This window comes from Diceros bicornis, chromosome 2 (genome assembly GCF_020826845.1).
Source record: "Diceros bicornis minor isolate mBicDic1 chromosome 2, mDicBic1.mat.cur, whole genome shotgun sequence".
NCBI classification, from domain to species: Eukaryota; Metazoa; Chordata; class Mammalia; order Perissodactyla; family Rhinocerotidae; genus Diceros; species Diceros bicornis.
Genome location: NC_080741.1, coordinates 86,847,960 through 86,865,990, shown reverse-complemented (window position 1 = coordinate 86,865,990; position 18,031 = coordinate 86,847,960). Strand labels below are relative to the sequence as shown.

The 18,031-nt window shown below is 42.4% G+C and overlaps 1 protein-coding gene across 1 annotated transcript in view; it reads right to left on the bottom strand.

The window, feature by feature from the left end:
* C2H3orf20 (chromosome 2 C3orf20 homolog) overlaps window positions 1-17,521 on the bottom strand; it is an 80,114-nt gene extending 62,593 nt beyond the window's left edge. The window contains 5 exon segments of the mRNA XM_058567980.1: window positions 8,337-8,457; window positions 12,423-12,601; window positions 13,300-13,652; window positions 13,810-13,955; window positions 17,465-17,521. Coding sequence (XP_058423963.1) covers window positions 8,337-8,457; window positions 12,423-12,601; window positions 13,300-13,652; window positions 13,810-13,955; window positions 17,465-17,521 — 856 coding nt within the window.
* Window positions 17,522-18,031: the final 510 nt, after the last annotated feature.

Sequence of the window (18,031 nt, the reverse complement as noted above, 5' to 3'; positions counted from 1 at the left end):
AACTAGAAATCAACTACAAGAAAAAAGCTGGGAAAGCCAGAAATATGTGGAGACTAAATAACATGCTACTGAATAACCATTGGATCAATGAAGAAATGAAAGGAGAAATTAAAAAACACCTGGAGACAAACGAAAATACAACATACAAAATCTTATGGTGTACAGCAAAAGCAGTTATAAGAGGAAAATTCACAGCAATACAGGCCCACCTCAACAAACAAGAAAAATCTCAAATAAGTGGTCTTAAACTACACCTAACAGAACAAGGAAAAGAACAAACAAAGCCCAAGGAGAAGGAGGGAAATAATAAAAATTATAGCACAGGGGCTGGCCCTGTGGTGTAGTGACTAAGTTCAGCAAGCTTTGCTTTGGTGGCCTTGATTTGTGGGTTCAGATCCCAGGCACGGACCTACGCTACTCATCAGCCATGCTGTGGTGAGGACCCACATACAAAGTAGAGGAAGACTGGCACAGATGTTAGCTCAGGGCAAATCTTCCTCACCAAAAAAAAATTAGAGCAGAAATAAATGAAATAGAGACTAAAAACACAGTTGAAAGGATTAATGAAACTAAGAGCTGGTTATTTGAGAAGATAAACAAAATTGACAAACTCTTAGCCAGACTCACTAAGAAAAAAAGAGAGAAGGCCCAAATAAATAAAATTAGAAATGAAAGAAGAGAAATTACAATGGATACTGCAGAAATATGAAGGATTATAAGAGAACACTATGAAACACTATATGCCAACAATTTGGATAACCTAGAAGACATGGATAAATTCTTAGACTCATATAACCTCCCAAAACTGAATCAAGAAACAGAGAATCTGAATAGACCAATGACAAGAGATTGAAACAGTAATCAAAAACCTCCCAAAAAACAAAAGTCCAGGCCCAGATGGCTACTCTGGAGAATTCTACCAGGCATTCAAAGAAGATTTAGTACCTATCCGTCTCAAACTATTCCAAAAAATTGAAGAAGATGGAATGATTCCTTACTCATTCTATGAGGCCAACATTATCCCAATACCAAAACCAGGAAAGGACAACACAAAGAAGTAAAATTACAGGCCAACATCCCTGACGAATACAGATGCAAAAATCCTCAACAAAATATTGGCAAACCAAATACAGTAATACATCAAAAGGATCATACACCATGATCAAGTGGGATTTACACCAGGGATGGAGGAATGGTTCAACATCTGCAAATCAATCAATGTGATACACCACATTAACAAAATGAGACATAAAAATCACATGATCATCTCAATAGATGCACAGAAAGCATCTGACGAGATCCAACATCCATTCATGGCAAAAACTTTCAATAAAATGAGTATAGAAGGAAAGTACCTCAACATAATAAAGGCCATATATGACAAACCCACAACCACCATCATACTCAATGGTGAAAAACTAAAATCCACCCCTCTGAGAACAGGAAAAAGACAAGGGTGCCCACTCTCACCACTCCTATTCAACATAGTACTGGAGGTTTTGGCTAGAGCAATTAGGCAAGCAAAAGAAATAAAAGATAATCAAATTGGAAAGGAAGAAGTGAAACTCGCTAATTGCAATGACATGATTCTATATATAGAAAACCCTAAAGAGGGGCCAGCCCGGTGGTGTAGCAGTTAAGTTCGTGCATTCTGCTTCGGTGGGCCAGGGTTCGCTGGTTCGGATCCTGGGCGCGGACCTACTCATCACTCATCAAGCCATGCTGAGGTGGCAGCCCACATAGAAGAGCTACAACTCTACAAGTATGATACACAACTATGTACTGGGGCTTTGGGGAGAAAAAAGAAAAAAAAAAAAAAGAAAACCCCAAAGAATCCATCATAAAACTATGACAAAGAATCAACAACTACAGCAAAGTTGTAGGGTACAAAATCAACTTACAAAAATCAGTTGCATTTCTCTACACTAATTACAAACTAACAGAGAACTCAAGAATACAATCCCATTTACAATTGCAACAAAAAGAATAAAATATCTAGGAATAAATTTAACCAAGGAGGTGAAAGACCTATACAATGAATTATACAATAAGATATTATTGAAAGAAATTGAAGAAGATATAAAGAAATGGAAAGATAGTCCATGCTCATGGATTGGAAGAATAAACATAGTTAAAATGTCCATACTACCTAAAGCAATCTACAGATTCAATGCAATCCCAATCAGAATCTCAAAGACATTCTTAATGGAAATAGAACAAAGAATCCTAAAATTTATATGGAACAACAAAAGACCCCATTATGGTCAAAGCAATCCTGAGAAAAAAGAACAAAGCTTGGAGGCATCACAACCCCTGACTTCAAAATATACTACAAAGCTATACTAATCAAAACAGCATGGTACTGGCACAAAAACAGACACACAGATCAATGGAACAGAATTGAAAGCCTAGAAATAAAACCACACATCTATGGACAGTTAATCTTCAACAAAGGAGCCAAGAACATACAATAGAAAAAAGAAAGTCTCTTCAATAAACGGTGTTGGGTAAACTGGACAGCCACATGCAAAAGAATGGAAGTGGACCATTATCTTACACCATACAGAAAAATTAACTCAAATGGATTAAAGAATTGAATGTAAGACCTGAAACCATAAAACTCTTAGAAGAAAATATAGGCAGTACACTCTTTGACAATGGTCTTAGCAGCATCCTTTCAAATATCATGTTTACTCAGGCAAGGGAAACAAAAGAAAAAATAAATAAATGGGACTATATCAGACTAAAGAGCTTTTGCAAGCCAAAGGAAACCAGGAACAAAACAGAAAGACAACCCATCAAGTGGTAGAAAATATTTGCAAATCATATATCTGACAAGGGATTAATTTCCAAAATATATAAAGAACTCATACAACTCAACAACAAAAAAACAAACAACTCAAACAAAAAATGGGCAGAGGATAGGAACAGACATTTTTTTCCAAAGAACATATCGAGATGGCTAACAGGTACATGAAAAGATGTTCAACATCACTAATTATTAGGGAAATGCAAATCAAAACTACAATAAGGTATCATCTTACACCTGTCATAATGCCTATAATAACCAAGACAAAAAATAACAAACATTGGAGAGAATGTGGAGGAAAGGGAACCCTCATACACTGCTGGTGGGAATGCAAACTGGTGCAGCTATTATGGAAAACAGTATGGAGATTTCTCAAAAAATTAAAAATAGAAATACCATATGATCCAGCTATCGGACTACTGGGTATTTATCCAAATAACATGAAATCAACAATTCAAAGAGATTTCTGCACCCCTGTGTTCACTGCAACATTATTCACAATAGCCAAGACATGGAAGCAACCCAAGTGCACTGCAACTGATGAATGGATAAAGAAGATGTGGTATATATACACACAATGGGGAATACTACTTAGCCATAAAAAAAGACAAATTCATCCCATTTGCAACAACATAGATAGAGCTTGAGGGTATGATGTTAAGCAAAATAAGCCAGACAGAAAGACAAATACTGCATGATTTCATTCATATATGGAAGATAAACAAACACATGGATAAAGAGAACAGAAGAGTGGTTACCAGAGGGGAAGGGGCCTGGGGGGTGTGCAAAAGGGTAAAGGGGCACATATATATGGTGATGGATAAAAATTAGACTATTTGTGGTGAGCATGAATCAGTCTATACAGAAACTGATAAATAATAATGTACACCTGAAATTACACAGTTATAAATCATTATGACCTCAATGAAATGACTGAAAAAAATGTGTTTAGTTTCCACAATTTTGTGAATTTTCCAGTTTTTCTTCTGTTATTGACTTCTAACTTCACCCCATTGTGGTCAGAGAAGATACTTTGTATGGTATCTATGTATTTTAATCTATTGAGACTTAATTTGTGGCCTAACACATGGCCTATCCTGGAAAATGTCCCACGTGCACTTGAGTCTTCTCAAGTGTATTCTGTTTTCGTTGTTTGTGTTCTGTATACATCTGTTAGATCTAGTGGGTTTATTGTTACTTAAGTACTCTATTTCCTTATTTATTTTCTCTCTGGTTGTTTTTTCCATTATTTTGAGTGGGTATTGAAGTTTCCAACTATTACTGTAGAACTATTTCTGTCTTTAATCTGTCAGTTTTTGCTTCATATATTTTCCTGGTCTGTCATTAGGTGCATAAATGTTTGCAATTGTTATATCTTCTTGCTGGATTGAAGCTTTAATTAATATATAATGTCTTTCTTTTTCTCTTGTAACCTTTTTTGATTTAAAGTCATTTTGTCTGATATTAGCATAGCCACACCTGCCCTCTTTTGGTCACTGTTTGCATGGAATATCTTTTTCCATCCTTTCACTTTCAACCTGTTCATGTGTTTGGACCTCAAGCGAATCTCTTGTAGACAGCATATAGTTGGATAATGTGTTTTTATCCATTCTGCCAATTTCTGTCTTTGATTGCAGAGTTTAATCCATTTGCATTTAAAGTAATTACTGATAAGGAGGGACTTCTGTCATTGTGCTGTTTGTTTTCTACATGCCTTACAGCTTTTTGTCCCTCACTTCCTGCACTGCTGTCTTCTTTGTGTTGAGTTGATGTTTTGTCATGAAATGTTTAAATTTCTTTCTCATTTTCTTCTTTGTATATAGCTATTTTCTTTGTGGTTACCATGGGAATTACATTTAACATCCTAAAGTTATAACACTCTAATATGAATTTTTACCAACTTAACTTCAATAACATACAAAAATTCTCCTCCTTTACAGCTTCGTTCCCACTCTTTTCAGTTGTTGATGTCACAAAATTATATCTTCATGTGTTATGTGCCCACTAACATACATTAATAATTCTTTTAAATGCACTAGTCTCTTAAATTATGTAGAAAACAAGATTTGGAGTTACAAATGAAAGTTACAATAATCCTAGCTTTTACACTAATATTCTTTTCTTTAAATGTATTAGTCTTTTAAATCATGTAGAAAACAAAAAGTGCAGTTACAAACCATTGTTACAATAGTACCAGCTTTAATAACTGCCCATGTATTTACTTTTATTGAGATCTTTATTTCTCCCTATGGCTTTGAGATACTGTCTAGTGTCCTTTCATTTCACCGTGCAGGACACCCTTGAGCGTTTCTTGCAAGGTAAGTCTAGTGGTCAAGAACATCCTCAGGTGTTGTTTATCTGGGAATGTTTTAATATCTCTCTCACTTTTTAAGGATAGTTTTGCTGGATATAGGATGTTTGGTTGACAGTTTTTTCTTTTAGCACTTTGAATACAGTCATGCTTTGCTTAATAATGGGGTTAGTCCTGAGAAATGCGTCATTAGGCGATTTTGTTGTTGTGTAAATGTCATAGAGTGTACTTACACAAACCTAGATGGTACAGCCTACCACACACCTAGGCTATATGGTACTAATCTTATGGGACCACCATCACATATGCGGTCTGTCATCGACCAAAACATCATTATGCAGCACATGACTATGTGTCAGCCCAGTGCCTTCTGGTCTCCAAAGTTTCTGAGGAGAAATCTGCTGATAATCTTACTGAGGATTCCTTGTATGTAATAATTTGCTTTTCTCTTGCTGCTTTCAAGATTCTCTTTTTGTCTATTAAAAGTCTGATTATAATGTGTCTTGGTGTGGGTCTCTTTAAGCTCATCTTACTTAGAGTTTGTTAAGCTTCTTTGATGTTTATATTCATGTCTTTCATCAAATTTGGGAATTTTTTAGCCATTATTTCTTCACATATTCTCTGTCCCTTTCCCTCGCTCTTCTCCTTCTGGGACTCCCACAAGGCCTCTGTTATTCCCCTTGATGGTGTCCCTTAGGCCCTGCTCATTTTTTTTCAATCTTTTCTTTGTCTTCTACAGATTCAATAACTTCCATTGTCCTATCTTCAGGTTCACTGGTTCTTGCTTCTGCCTGCTCAAACCTGTGAATGGCAATGTTTTGTGCTTACCGCACTTATTTTCACAGTTATCTCTCATGGCAAGTGTTAGGCGGCATGAGGATTTGGTGACACAAAATCATGGAGGTGATCCTCCAAGACTGAAGTTCCAAAGGCATCTATTCAGGTCCTGCCTGCTTCTGAGCCTCTGCTGCCCACCCAGCTGGAGCCACATGCTCTCCCTCGATAGATGCAGGCTCAACTTCACCTTGGTCTCAAGAATGAAACCTGGCTTCAGGCCAGAGGCATTGCTTAGGCTCCAACTGAGCCCTGAGGGCCTCAGAATGGAGTCTTCCCACTGTCAGCCAAGCCTGGGGGGTTTCTGGCTTGTGCTTGAATACCACCTCTGTTATGTGCCACCTGAGTGGTTGCCGATCCCTTCCCCCACTCCTCCTGCCACCATAGACGAGAGACTTGACCCTAAGGCCCAGCTACCAGCTGGCTGACCTCCTGAAACATCTACTAGCCTGAGCATCCATGTCTGGCCTGCCCCTGGATGCCCTGCATCCTCAGGGGTGACAGCCTCTTGTTCCAACCAGTAACCACACTTTTCTCAGTTCTCTTCCTGTAACACTGGGCTACTTTCCATAAATAGCTGTTGTCCCCTCATGGGGGACCCTCATGGTGGGCCCACCTCCTGGAGCCTATCTGCTCCAAGTCTGCCTTACCCTAGAACTGCAAAGGGGGCCAGCTGGTGAGGTGTGACAGCACATGTGTATGGAACAGATAGTGGCGGTCCCAAACCCAAAGTGACTGAAAACTAGAACGACTCTACAATATATTGTCCAAACTGGGGAAGTTCTTAGAGTGAGAGTGAGCATAATTAATAGTTATGTCAGGATGATAAGCATAAACTGGGACATTCCTGGGCAAGACAGGACATATAGTTACTTATAAACTATTAGGGAAGGTTAACCACCCATCCTAGCACACATGTGTGAGAATAATTCTGAAACGTAAGAAGAACCTATAATAAACGCAGCATCATTGAACATACATCCTAGTGAGAATGATGCAACATCATAACAAATTACATCTTAGTGGGGTAGCAGAGGAAAACAGCCACATAGACACAGAGACCAACAGACATATATAACTTTTGCTTTGGAACAACCTCACTCAAGGCATCACCCTCAAGGTCATTAGGAAGAAAAATCATGAAATCACTGTGTCTTGAGGATACTTTGTTTTCCCTCAAAGGGACTGTGTCCATTTAGGGCCAGCTCAAGAGGGGAGATAAAACCAGAAGCACATAAAGTGGGATACCAGAAATGATGCTGTGGGTTATTGAAACACAATGAGAGAAAACACATCACAGAGGTAAAGGAACCAGGGCGACGAGAGGGGGCAGTTGAATCTACTCCATGCAGGAAGCTGAGGATGTCAGCGCCATTAGGGAAGGCATTCTTTGTCTTAGAGTCCACATGCGTGCCCCCAGCATTTAGGACACTGACTGACAACTAGCTATTGCTCAATAAACATTGGTTCACTGACTGAAAGGATATAGGATCAGCTTGATACAGAGGGTGAGGCCTGGAGGAAGGCAAATCACACAGCCAATCAGGGGCAGGGGCAGGAATAAAATCCAAACTACTCAACTTCCAGCCTTAGCTCCAGTGTCTGTGGGAATCAGCTGGACGGTCTTTGAGCATTCCCGCCTTATGTCGATCCTTCCACCACCTCTTTGCAAATGCAATCCTCCTCTACCTACCCCATTCCACCACTCTGCCATCATAGCCCAGGGGGCCCTGGGAGTTCCATGAGGCCTTACCCTGCCCTCTCCAGCTCCAATTTATCTCTCCCCTGAGCTTCTGGCTGCATGGTTGTTGCTACACTGTCTGGTCTCATCTGCCACCTGTTCTTTCCTTTAAGCCTTTCCCTCTGTTGCATGTCTTCCCCAATAGAACAGGAATGCCTTGTATGTCTTTGTTTTCTGCCTGCATGAACTGGCCTAGTGTGGGACACGCTATTAGGTTTGGTGTCCAAATACCTCTCTTCAGATACTGGTTCCCCTACTTGGTATGTGAGAACGGGCAACACAGATCTCTCTCTGAGCAGAGAGGGTGTATTTGGGATACTGTAGGAGGTGGGCAATGTGGGTTTAATAGGGGTATTGTCCCAGGTGAGGGGAACCACATCACCAGGAATGGAGAACATACAAACATTCAAACGATGAGACTGCACTATGGAATGACTGGGTTGTGATGCATCAACTTTTATGGGAAAAAATCTGTGTCAATAGCTGCTGAGTCTCCAGCCAGGGCAGCTATATATCCTTCCTATCAGAAAACCAAATCAAACCATCCCACCAACCTACTCAGGGAATCTTCTATCTCTCTTCCCACCCCTATCTCCACCCCCAGAGATGGGTCAAGAGGTCTTGCTGGAAACCACTGTTACCTTTTTTCTTCTTGACTTCCCTTCCAGTCAAGAGGGAAAAGGTCAGACAGCGAGTAGAGGAGTTGTAGGTAAGGTGGTAAAGCAAGTTCACGTCCATGGCTAAGATGTCCACGGGGAAACTCTGGAGTGGAAGAGAGAGGGATTCTTCCTTCAATTTTTTAATTTTATTTTTTTAACCAAAAATGTAATATGGATTTTTTGTTCTAGCAGTATAGTAAACCAGATATTCTAAAGTGCCCTGTTGTTACGAAACAACCAGATCTTGGAAGAAAAAGACTTTTTAACGCATGAGCAGGCTCAGAGTAATTAAGGGAAATCTTGAAGGTTCCTCTCTACAGCACTCCCCGTCCAATATCTCTCAAGAGTGAAATGACAGCAGAGCAGGGAGCAGCAAGCAAGCACCAAAGCGATGTCACCCTAAGGGCAAAGGCAGACATAACTGTTGTGCTAGGTCAAGAGAACAAACATTGGCCCAGCTAGAAGGAAATTTACAGGCATCTATTTCCCCTTATCCCAACCATAGGAATCAGATGCTTCTTCAACAATATTTTAGTCTCTTGCAGAATCACACTGTCTTGTGTAGAATCATTTCATATCTGACAACGTAAGAATTAAAATTTAGCACCCCCGTTACTGGTGGAAAATCTCAATCATTCTTATATAAACTTCATCAAATCTTTGCTTATTGTTCCCCCAAATATGGTCATTTCACTGGTTAGGCATGAAATTGTTAGGAAATGTTAAGCAATTCATTCGTTGACATGGCTCATTCAAATTCATAAAGAAAATGGCAAACCAGACCTCACAAGTAGACAAAGATTATAATCAGAGACTGCACACTGCATGATGCAAACACGTGAACAATCACCTTTGCTAGTGATCCAAAAGTTGGAATTAGACCAACTTTCAGTACCTTCTAACTGAGCAGAAATGAAAAGAACTAACAATAGCAATGCTGGTAAAGATGGAACAAAATTAGTCAACCCAGCTGGTGTAGAGTAAATCCACCGACAAAGCAATATTTAGGAAGAGCTATACACATACTAAGACTCTCTGCCTCAATAATCCCTCTCTTGGGAAATCAATCTTAATAACCAATACAACAGAAATAAGAAGTGATGTACATAAACTTGCAGACTATAATGCATATTATACTAACAACAAATAATCTTGGGGGCCGGCCCAGTGGCGCAGTGGTTAAGTGCTCACGCTCTGCTGCAGCGGCCCAGGGTTCGCGGGTTCGGACCCTGGGCACCCACCAACGCACAGCTTGCTAAGCCATGCTGTGGCGGCGTCCCATATAAAGTAGAAGAGGATGGGCATGGATGTTAGCCCAGGGCCAGTCTTCCTCAAGAAAAAAGGGGAGGATTGGCATCGGATATTAGCTCAGGGCTAGTCCTCCTCACACACACAAACACACAAAACCCTGGAAACCTAAGCATTTGGTTAATTATGGAACATGAACATTAGAAGGAGTCTACACCCACTCAAAATGACAATTATTAAAAGTATATAGCCATGTTGGAAAACATTTGTGTCTGTCAAGTAAAGGAAACTGAGAAACAGAAAAATTGTGGTATTGTTAAAAATACAGAGAGAGACAGATAGACAGAAAAAGTGAACTGTAAAAGTGAAAAATAGCTATTATGCAAAGATGGCAAGATTTTGTTGTTGTTGTTGTTATGTTTTATTTAATGATGTTGCCATCAACTAAAAATGAAGGAGCAGTCCAGTTTTCTTTCATGACATGCCAGGACTAGTGGGTATTAGGACAGGAGAAAAGGCTGGAAGCAGTCTTATTGCTACAAAAATATTCCCTTAGCGAGGGGTATATTCTGGCTACAGCTTTAAGAGAAGAATACTCCAGACTCAGTGACAGCTTTGGTCTACCTCATGCAATAAGATGGTCCAGAAAAGCAAAATTCAAGCAAAATACATCGAGAGTTTCTATCTTCTCTTTAATGCCCTGAGAGAGCTAGTTAGTTCAAGTCCTTCTAGGACAAATGCTTTTCCAAAAGAAATGGATCACTCCTTCATTTATATTCTGTTATTTATATATTTTTTTCAAACTCAGAACCAAGTGCCAACAAGCGAGAGAGATTTCCTGGGGAGTGATGGAGGGATGGCCTTCTCAGCACTCTGCTGATGCAGCAGGATGCAGAAATCACCCAACAGCTCTCCAGAGTTCAGCTCAGCTCTGCGAATTCTCCTCCACTAGGTTAACCACAAGGCACGAGGGATGTGGAAGCCACTGCATCCCAGGTGAAAGCTTGTGATCCTGCAAGAATGCTTAAACCCCTTACGCGGTGGAGTGCTAAAGGTGACCATCGTTTCCTTTCCAAGGCAAGGAAACATAAGGTTCAGGTAGAGCGCCATGGGCAGGTCTGAGGGTGGGTGGTTGGGCCAGGGCTACCAGGACATCTCCCTGGGGGACTCTCCTCCCCATACAACAGACCATCCAGCAGCTGTCCCCACAAGTGAGGTGGAGCTCGAAGCCCTATATGGAACACAAGGTGCCAAACTCCGTGTACGCTGGTAACCACCTGCATAAAAAATTACCGAATGATTCGAAGACCTGCCTTATCAGGGTTTAGCTGATCCCGAACAGAACCGGCACAGAGTAAATTCCCTCAAAACGGAGACCTCCATTTCACGGTCAATAGTGGGAGGGATATGTTTGATTGGAATTTTATCTTAGAAAAGTAAACCAAAATTTATCAAAAATAACCTCCTTATCTTGTATTTAACCAAAATTTGTTGATACAGTAAGCACATGCTAATTCTTATAAGAAATAAAAATCTGTGGATTTTTTTTTGAGTCCACGTGATTTTCTTTTTCCTAAATGGTTGTATGATAGCAATGACACATGTCCCTTCATGTTGGCCTTTTGCAAAAATATCCAAGGGCTTTATCAATTTTTATTGTTAACCCTTTGCTACACAGATCATCCTTTCTCCACGGAATCATTACACTAGATGACTTTCCCTTCGTCAGTGGTTACCTCATTCTGCCCCGTCATAGCACTCATCAGTGGCTTCGCACGGGAATCAAGCAGCTTTCCAACGTCACTTTCACTAACTTCATAAAATCCTACATTTTTTCCCAAGGTTTGCAATTTTACTATGCAATTTAGTCGCACTATATGTGTGTATTATTATTAGATGATTTAACCTCTGACCATCAAGGGAAGCCTGACATTCAGTGGACAGAGAGAGATGCTAAATGGGGACGGATTTCATAGGTGTCTTCCAGATCCCATTTCCTCCCGCCTCCAGAGATTATTTCCTCCAGCTTTGCATCTATCATTCCCCTTCATGTTTTTACACTTGCACTTTCTATAATGTACTCGTAAGCAATATATTATTATTTTGCATTTTTTTAAACTTTAAATAGTATCATAACAAATGTATCTTTCTATAACTTGGTTTTTGTTTTTTTTTTGGCTTAACACTATGTTTTTGAGATTTTTCTGTATTGTTATGTGTGCTTTAGTGTTTGATTCATTTTCACTTTTCATTATGTTCCATTGTCTAGACTATAATTTATTTATTTTTCTCCCGTTTAGGACATCTAGGTTGTTTACTTTTTTTTTGTTATTCCAAACAATTCTGCAATAAACATTCTGATACAACTTCTTTCACATGTGTGTGAGCTTCTCTAGGGCAGTGTGACTCTCAAGTGTGGCCTGTGGATTGGTATGAATTCACACCAGGCCATGACCAGGTGAGTAAAAAATTTGAGAATAAACACTTAGAAAACTTTCTAGCAATTTGATATTGCTGTGACATCTTTATCATATTTTTAAAAGGGTTGGTTCTCAACAGATTGGAAATTTTACAGATTGGCCCTTCACCACAGATAGTTTGAGTAGCACAGCTCTAGGGAATGACCTAGGAGAGAAATTCCTGGGTTGTAAGACACTAGAGCATCTCCCACCTCACTGATGCCACCAAACTGCTCTCCACAGGAACTGCACCAATTGACACACTCGCCTGCAGTGTTTGAGACTTCCTGTTGCTCTACCTTTACCTCAACTCTTGGAAACATCAAACGTTTAAACCGGGGATTTGACCTTTCCACTGTACTCTTGTTGCTATTGTTTGAACTTTCACGTAAGGGCTGAAGCTTGGGTACCCACCTTTCTCCATCTGTCCAACACCATAGCCACTTCTCTTGACTGCGCCAATCAGACAGCTGAGAGCCATCTCCTTGGCGTTGATCTCATCCACAAGGCACCTCGTGATGTCCAGAGGGTTGGCGCCTACTAAAGAAATCATCGAAGGCAACTCATTTTTCTGCAGGCGTGAGGCTAATGCTTCCAGAAGAGGACATCCGCAAATGGGTCAGGAAATAAGGGTGGAGTGAAGATCTACTCCTAGGGCAAGGAAGCGTGAGGGGGCTCCTAATGGGAGGGTCTCGAGCTCTCAAGACCTGTCAGGTGGCACTTTGCTCTCCACCCCCCTTACTCTGCTCTCTTCCTACTCATAGGCCTGGGTACGGATGCTGTTGGTATTTAAAATAATGTAGCTTCTAGAAGACTGGATTACTGATGCGGATCTAGGTCCCAGCCTACTGAGCTCTCTCTTGCTGCCCACCGATCGGCCCTCCCAACTCGCCCTCTCCTCCTGGGTGCTGCCTCTCTCCACCATCATTTCCACAAACTCTATCCTTCAGTACCTCTGACCTCTCACTGTTCTCCACAGCCAACCTTCCAATCTGGGCTCAGCAAAGTAGGGGGATGGGAGGAAAAAGTGGAGAACAGAGCGGGGTGAGAGGATGATTCTTGGGAGTAGTTGTGGGAAGGAGTTCAATTTCTACAGCAGACTCATGGCTGCCACCTACTCCCAGTGCATTCTTATATACCTATCTGGGGTGGGTGCAGTGGACACAAACATATTTGTCTAGGCCAGACCCTTCTAGGCCCCCCCCAAAATGGAGAAGGATCTGGCAAGCCAGCCTTACCAGACATAGACTTCTCAGTGACCGTCACCTTCAGGTTCATAATCTCTGGCAGCAGGTGGATGGACTGCTGCTGGGGCTTGTGTAAGGCCTCATGGGCAAAGGGCACCAGATGGCCATGGGTGGGGGAGTGGGTGGAGAACTTGGCTGGCCTAGTGGATGTGGGCAGCATCGGCAGCAGTGGTACTAGGGGTAGAGACAACCAGACGGGGGCCGGCATGGGGGTCGACTCCACAAGCACCACGGGGGGCGGGGCTCCACTGCTGATCTCTAGGCCAGGGATGTTGGATGGGGTAGGTACCGTAGGGTCAGTGATGAGCTCCTACCAAGCGAACTCAAGAGACGTTTCTGATGCCCTTAGGCACAGCAGTGCCTGCCTTCTGGCAAATGACGAGAAGTTTAGACAGGCCCTTAGGCATGGCAGTGCCTGCCTTCCAGGAAACGATGAGCAGTTTGGACAGGCCCTTAGGCACAGCAGTGCCTGCCTTCCGGCAAATGATGAGCAGTTTGGACAGGCCCTCAGGCACGGCAGTGCCTGCCTTCCGGGAAACGACAAGCAGTTTGGAGAGGCAGGCCAGCAGCTCAGGGGCCATGGCTGTGTACTGCTGGCCCAGTTCTCGGTTCCTCTTGATGTCGCTCGTGTTGCTAGAGCAGGCACACTGCTAGGTAATACTGTCCATGTCTGACAGGAGGGACTTTCAGCTGTAAAGAGTCAGGGCACCCTGAGAGGTGAATGAGAGCGAAAGTTCTCACCTCAGGTGAAGCCTTAGAGATGGACAGAACAGCAGGTCCTCTCCAGGAAGGATAAGGAAGTAACTGGTCACTCTCCCCACAGTAGGGCAGAGGGATGCCCCTCCTCTTCTTTCTTCCCAGTGACACCGTCAGATAGACTCACATCAGTGAGTCACTTTGGGAAGGGCTGGGGGATGAGCTGGTTCCAGAAACGGTTCCAGGGACAGTCATACTAACTGAGTACCTACGGAGGGACCCTGGGGGGCTGGGAGAATGGGAAGGGAGAAAGGTTCCACCACACCTTTCGCAGTTAGAGACCCGTGGGTGGGAGATCTGCTCGTGGTCTATCAATAAAAACCTCAAAAACAAAAGATGTTTCATTGGCTCTCTCCAGAGGCAGGTGATGTGGAAGCTCCTGGTTGCAGCGATAGGATGGGCGTGGAATTATTCCACATGTATATCCAAGGGCAGACAGGGAAGAATGAGGAGAATGAATTTTCTTAATTCAATGACTAATATCATTTGCCACATTTCATCAAATCTAAGATTTGATGTAACTGATTCTTAGATGCACCATTTTACAAGAAAAAAATGAATGTAAGATACCATTGACTGTAAGATGTATCACAACTTCAGAGATGTTACAAGGGGAAAAATGCATACCTTGAAATCAATAAACTATAATGAATATAGTTTCCCACTTGAACAGAACGTCTTGAGGGCCCTGAGTGCTCACCAAGTGGACATATGTGGCTGTGAGGTTAGCAGATCAGCGTACTCGTGTCTGGGAAAGCTATGGTGGTTTTAGCCTGATGTACTTCTAAATTGCACTTTGTTCTTACTTTCTTAATGTATACCAAAAACAGACCACTGGTTGAGGAGAGGGAGTGTGAAGGACGATTTGATGAACACAAACATGGCTAGAAAAATCCGCAAATAGACTTCCAGGGTTTTATAATCGGATCTGAAAGTTTCATTCATCTGATCAAACTGAACCCCCTAAGGCCACCCTTGAGTAATGTACCAATCTCAAATACATGTACAGAAACATAAGGTCACTTCCTGATCTTACACTACACAACGATGCCGATTTATTTCTTTTAACTACTGAGGGGCTTTGTGAGAACACAAGCCTCTGTAAAAGACGCTCAAGAATCCAGAACACATGGGAAAGAGGGACCTAAGGGAAGCTTCGAGCAGAGGGGTGGGGGCCCCTCTGACCACCTTTGCTAGCATTTCCATGCTGTGTCAGCAGCTGCCCCTGCTGTCTGGCTTAAATGGCCCCAACCAGCACACTTGCTAGTAATGTCGGCCTCGAGAGCAGAGGAAGGACCGCTGGCCAGCGCCTTCGACAATCCTTGTTACCACAGCCTTCCACCCATCAATTCTACCACCTTCCATCCTGACAGCCACTCCCCACCACATCCAAGGCCTCTTCTCCTGCCAGACAGTCCTCATTCTTTCCCTTTCAAACCCCGTCTGTCCTCTGGAGCCACTTGAAGTTAGCCATTCCAGGACGGCATCCCGATGCACAGCCTCGGTGTTGACAGAGCAGGTTCATGGCCATGATCTAGTGCGACCATCGTGGGGTGAGAAGGCTCTTCTCTCCCCGGTTTCACTGATGAGGGCTCAGAGGCTCTCAGAGAGACAGAGCTCTTGGTCAGGAGTCACCTGTCTGCAGACTCCTGGCATAGAGGCTTTTCCAAACCCGACACTACCTCCCCACAGCCTTCAAGCTGCCCCTGCCCCTCCATCAGCAACCAAGTCTCCAGGGAGCAAGAATCCCACGGAGCAAGCCCTCCTGAGAGCCTGCTGGTTTGCAGATCAAGTGGCTTCCTATGTCTGTTTGCTGACCCCCTGGCATCTCTATTCCTCAGCTATGGAGACTCGAAAAAATAGGTTCATTTTTGAGATGATAAGTCTACAGAACAAAGAAACCACTCAGACTCTTGGCCGTCTGGGCAACCAGCCAGGGGGATCTGACCCTGACCACACAGGGCAGATTTTTCTTTTAAAGCCAAGATTCAAATAAAGAGAAAACGATGAATACATCCCTGACTGTTAACTGGTTTGAAGAAGTTCTCCCGACTCCCCACCAGTTTTTCTTTTGAGGTTAATTTTGAAACTACGTCTTACAGACAGATAAAAGCTGATTTTTAAAACAGCTTTGAGATATAATTCACATACCATATAATTCTTTTAAATCCTTTCTAAAGTGTACAATGATTTTTAGGATATTCAAAGTTGTGCAACCAACACCACTATCTAATTTTAGAACATCTTCATCATCCTAAAAAGAAACCCATTAGCGGTCACTCTCCACTCCCTCTCACCCCTAGGCAACCACTCATCTGGTTTCTGTCTCTATAGATTCACCTGTTCTGGACGTTTCATACAAATGGAATCACATAATGTGTGGCTTTTTTTGACTGGCTTCTTTCACTTAGCATAATGTTTTAGAGGTTCATCCATGTTATAGCAGGTATCAGTACTTCACTCATTTTTATGGCAGGATAATATTCCATTACGTGGATATATCACAGTTTGTTGATCTATTATTTAAATAGATAAATATTTAAATGTTGGTGGACATTTTGGTTGTTTCCACTTTTTGGCTATTATGAACAGTGCTTCTGTGAACATTCACATACAAGTTTTTGTGTGGACAGGTGTTTCATTTCTCTTGGATATGTATCTAGGAGAGGAATTGCTGGGTCATATGGTAACTCAATGTTTAACATTTTGAGGAACTGCCAGACTGGTTTCCAAAGTGCTGAACCACTTCACATTCCCACCAGCAACGCGTGAGGTTTCTAATTTCTCCACGTCCTTGTCAACACGTTATTATGTCTTTTTGATTCCAGTGCCATCCTAGAAGGCGTGACGTGGTATCTCAGTGTGGTTTTGATTTGCATTTCCCTAATGACTAATGATGCTGAGCATCCTCCCATGTGCTTATTGGCCACTTTATATCTTCTTTGGAGAAATGTCTATTCAGATCTAAGAGCTGTTTTTTTTTTAAGAAATGTCATTTTAAGTTAAATGCACAAAGAACCTGTATCTATTACTATATATTTATCTCTTCAAAATCCAGCGGGAGGTGACCATGTGCTGCATTCTGGCCTGAGACGAGGGTGGAGCTGATGGGACCCCGAGAAATCTTTCTAAAGGAGGCTGCCTCTGCGAAGAGAACGCGTTTTCTTTACTCACAGCCCTTCTCTGCCTTCCCGTCTGGACTAGACGAGATGGCTGTGCTCCAGCAGTCACTTGGAGCCGTGACGTTACCCTGCGGAAGGAAGCCACGCACTGAAGGTGGCCGAGCAGAGTGACAGAGCCTGGCTCCTGATGACACCATGGCACACCCACACCAGCACTTAGCCACCTACCTCCACACTTGTGTCACGTGAGCGAATGAACCCTCCTCCCTTCAAGCCACTTTATTCAGATCTCTAGTCTTGCGCTCCAGTGTGATTCCTGACTGACAGTCAGCCATGGCGGAACATCATCACTCCCTCCTCGCCATTCATCCAGTTTTTATCCTGTCGTTCATTCAATTTTCCATCACTGAGAGACAGGCCTTGCTCTCCAGGAGCTCAACACTGAAAAGGCAGAACAGCCTTACAAAATTAACTTATAGTATATACGATGAGGTCACGCTACAGAAAAACGTGCAAAGGCCATGAAAACCCAAAGAAAAAGGTCTAAAGGAAGCAGCACTGAAGGTTGTCATAAAAGATGAGTAACAAGTTGCCAGGCAGACAGGAAGGAGAAGGCATTCTTGGCAAAAGGAACGGGATGTACAAAGGAACAGAGACATCTGAGCATGGTGAGTTCAGAGAGCTGCACAACATGTCAGTATGGCTGGGGTCTACGGGCCTCTGGGAGAGGAGCGGGTGAAGCTGGGAAAGGGGTCTACAGTCAGATTGGGAAGGGCCTTGTACGTCATGCTGAAGAATCTGCATGTTATGTAATCACATACTCAATACAAACACACAAATGTACT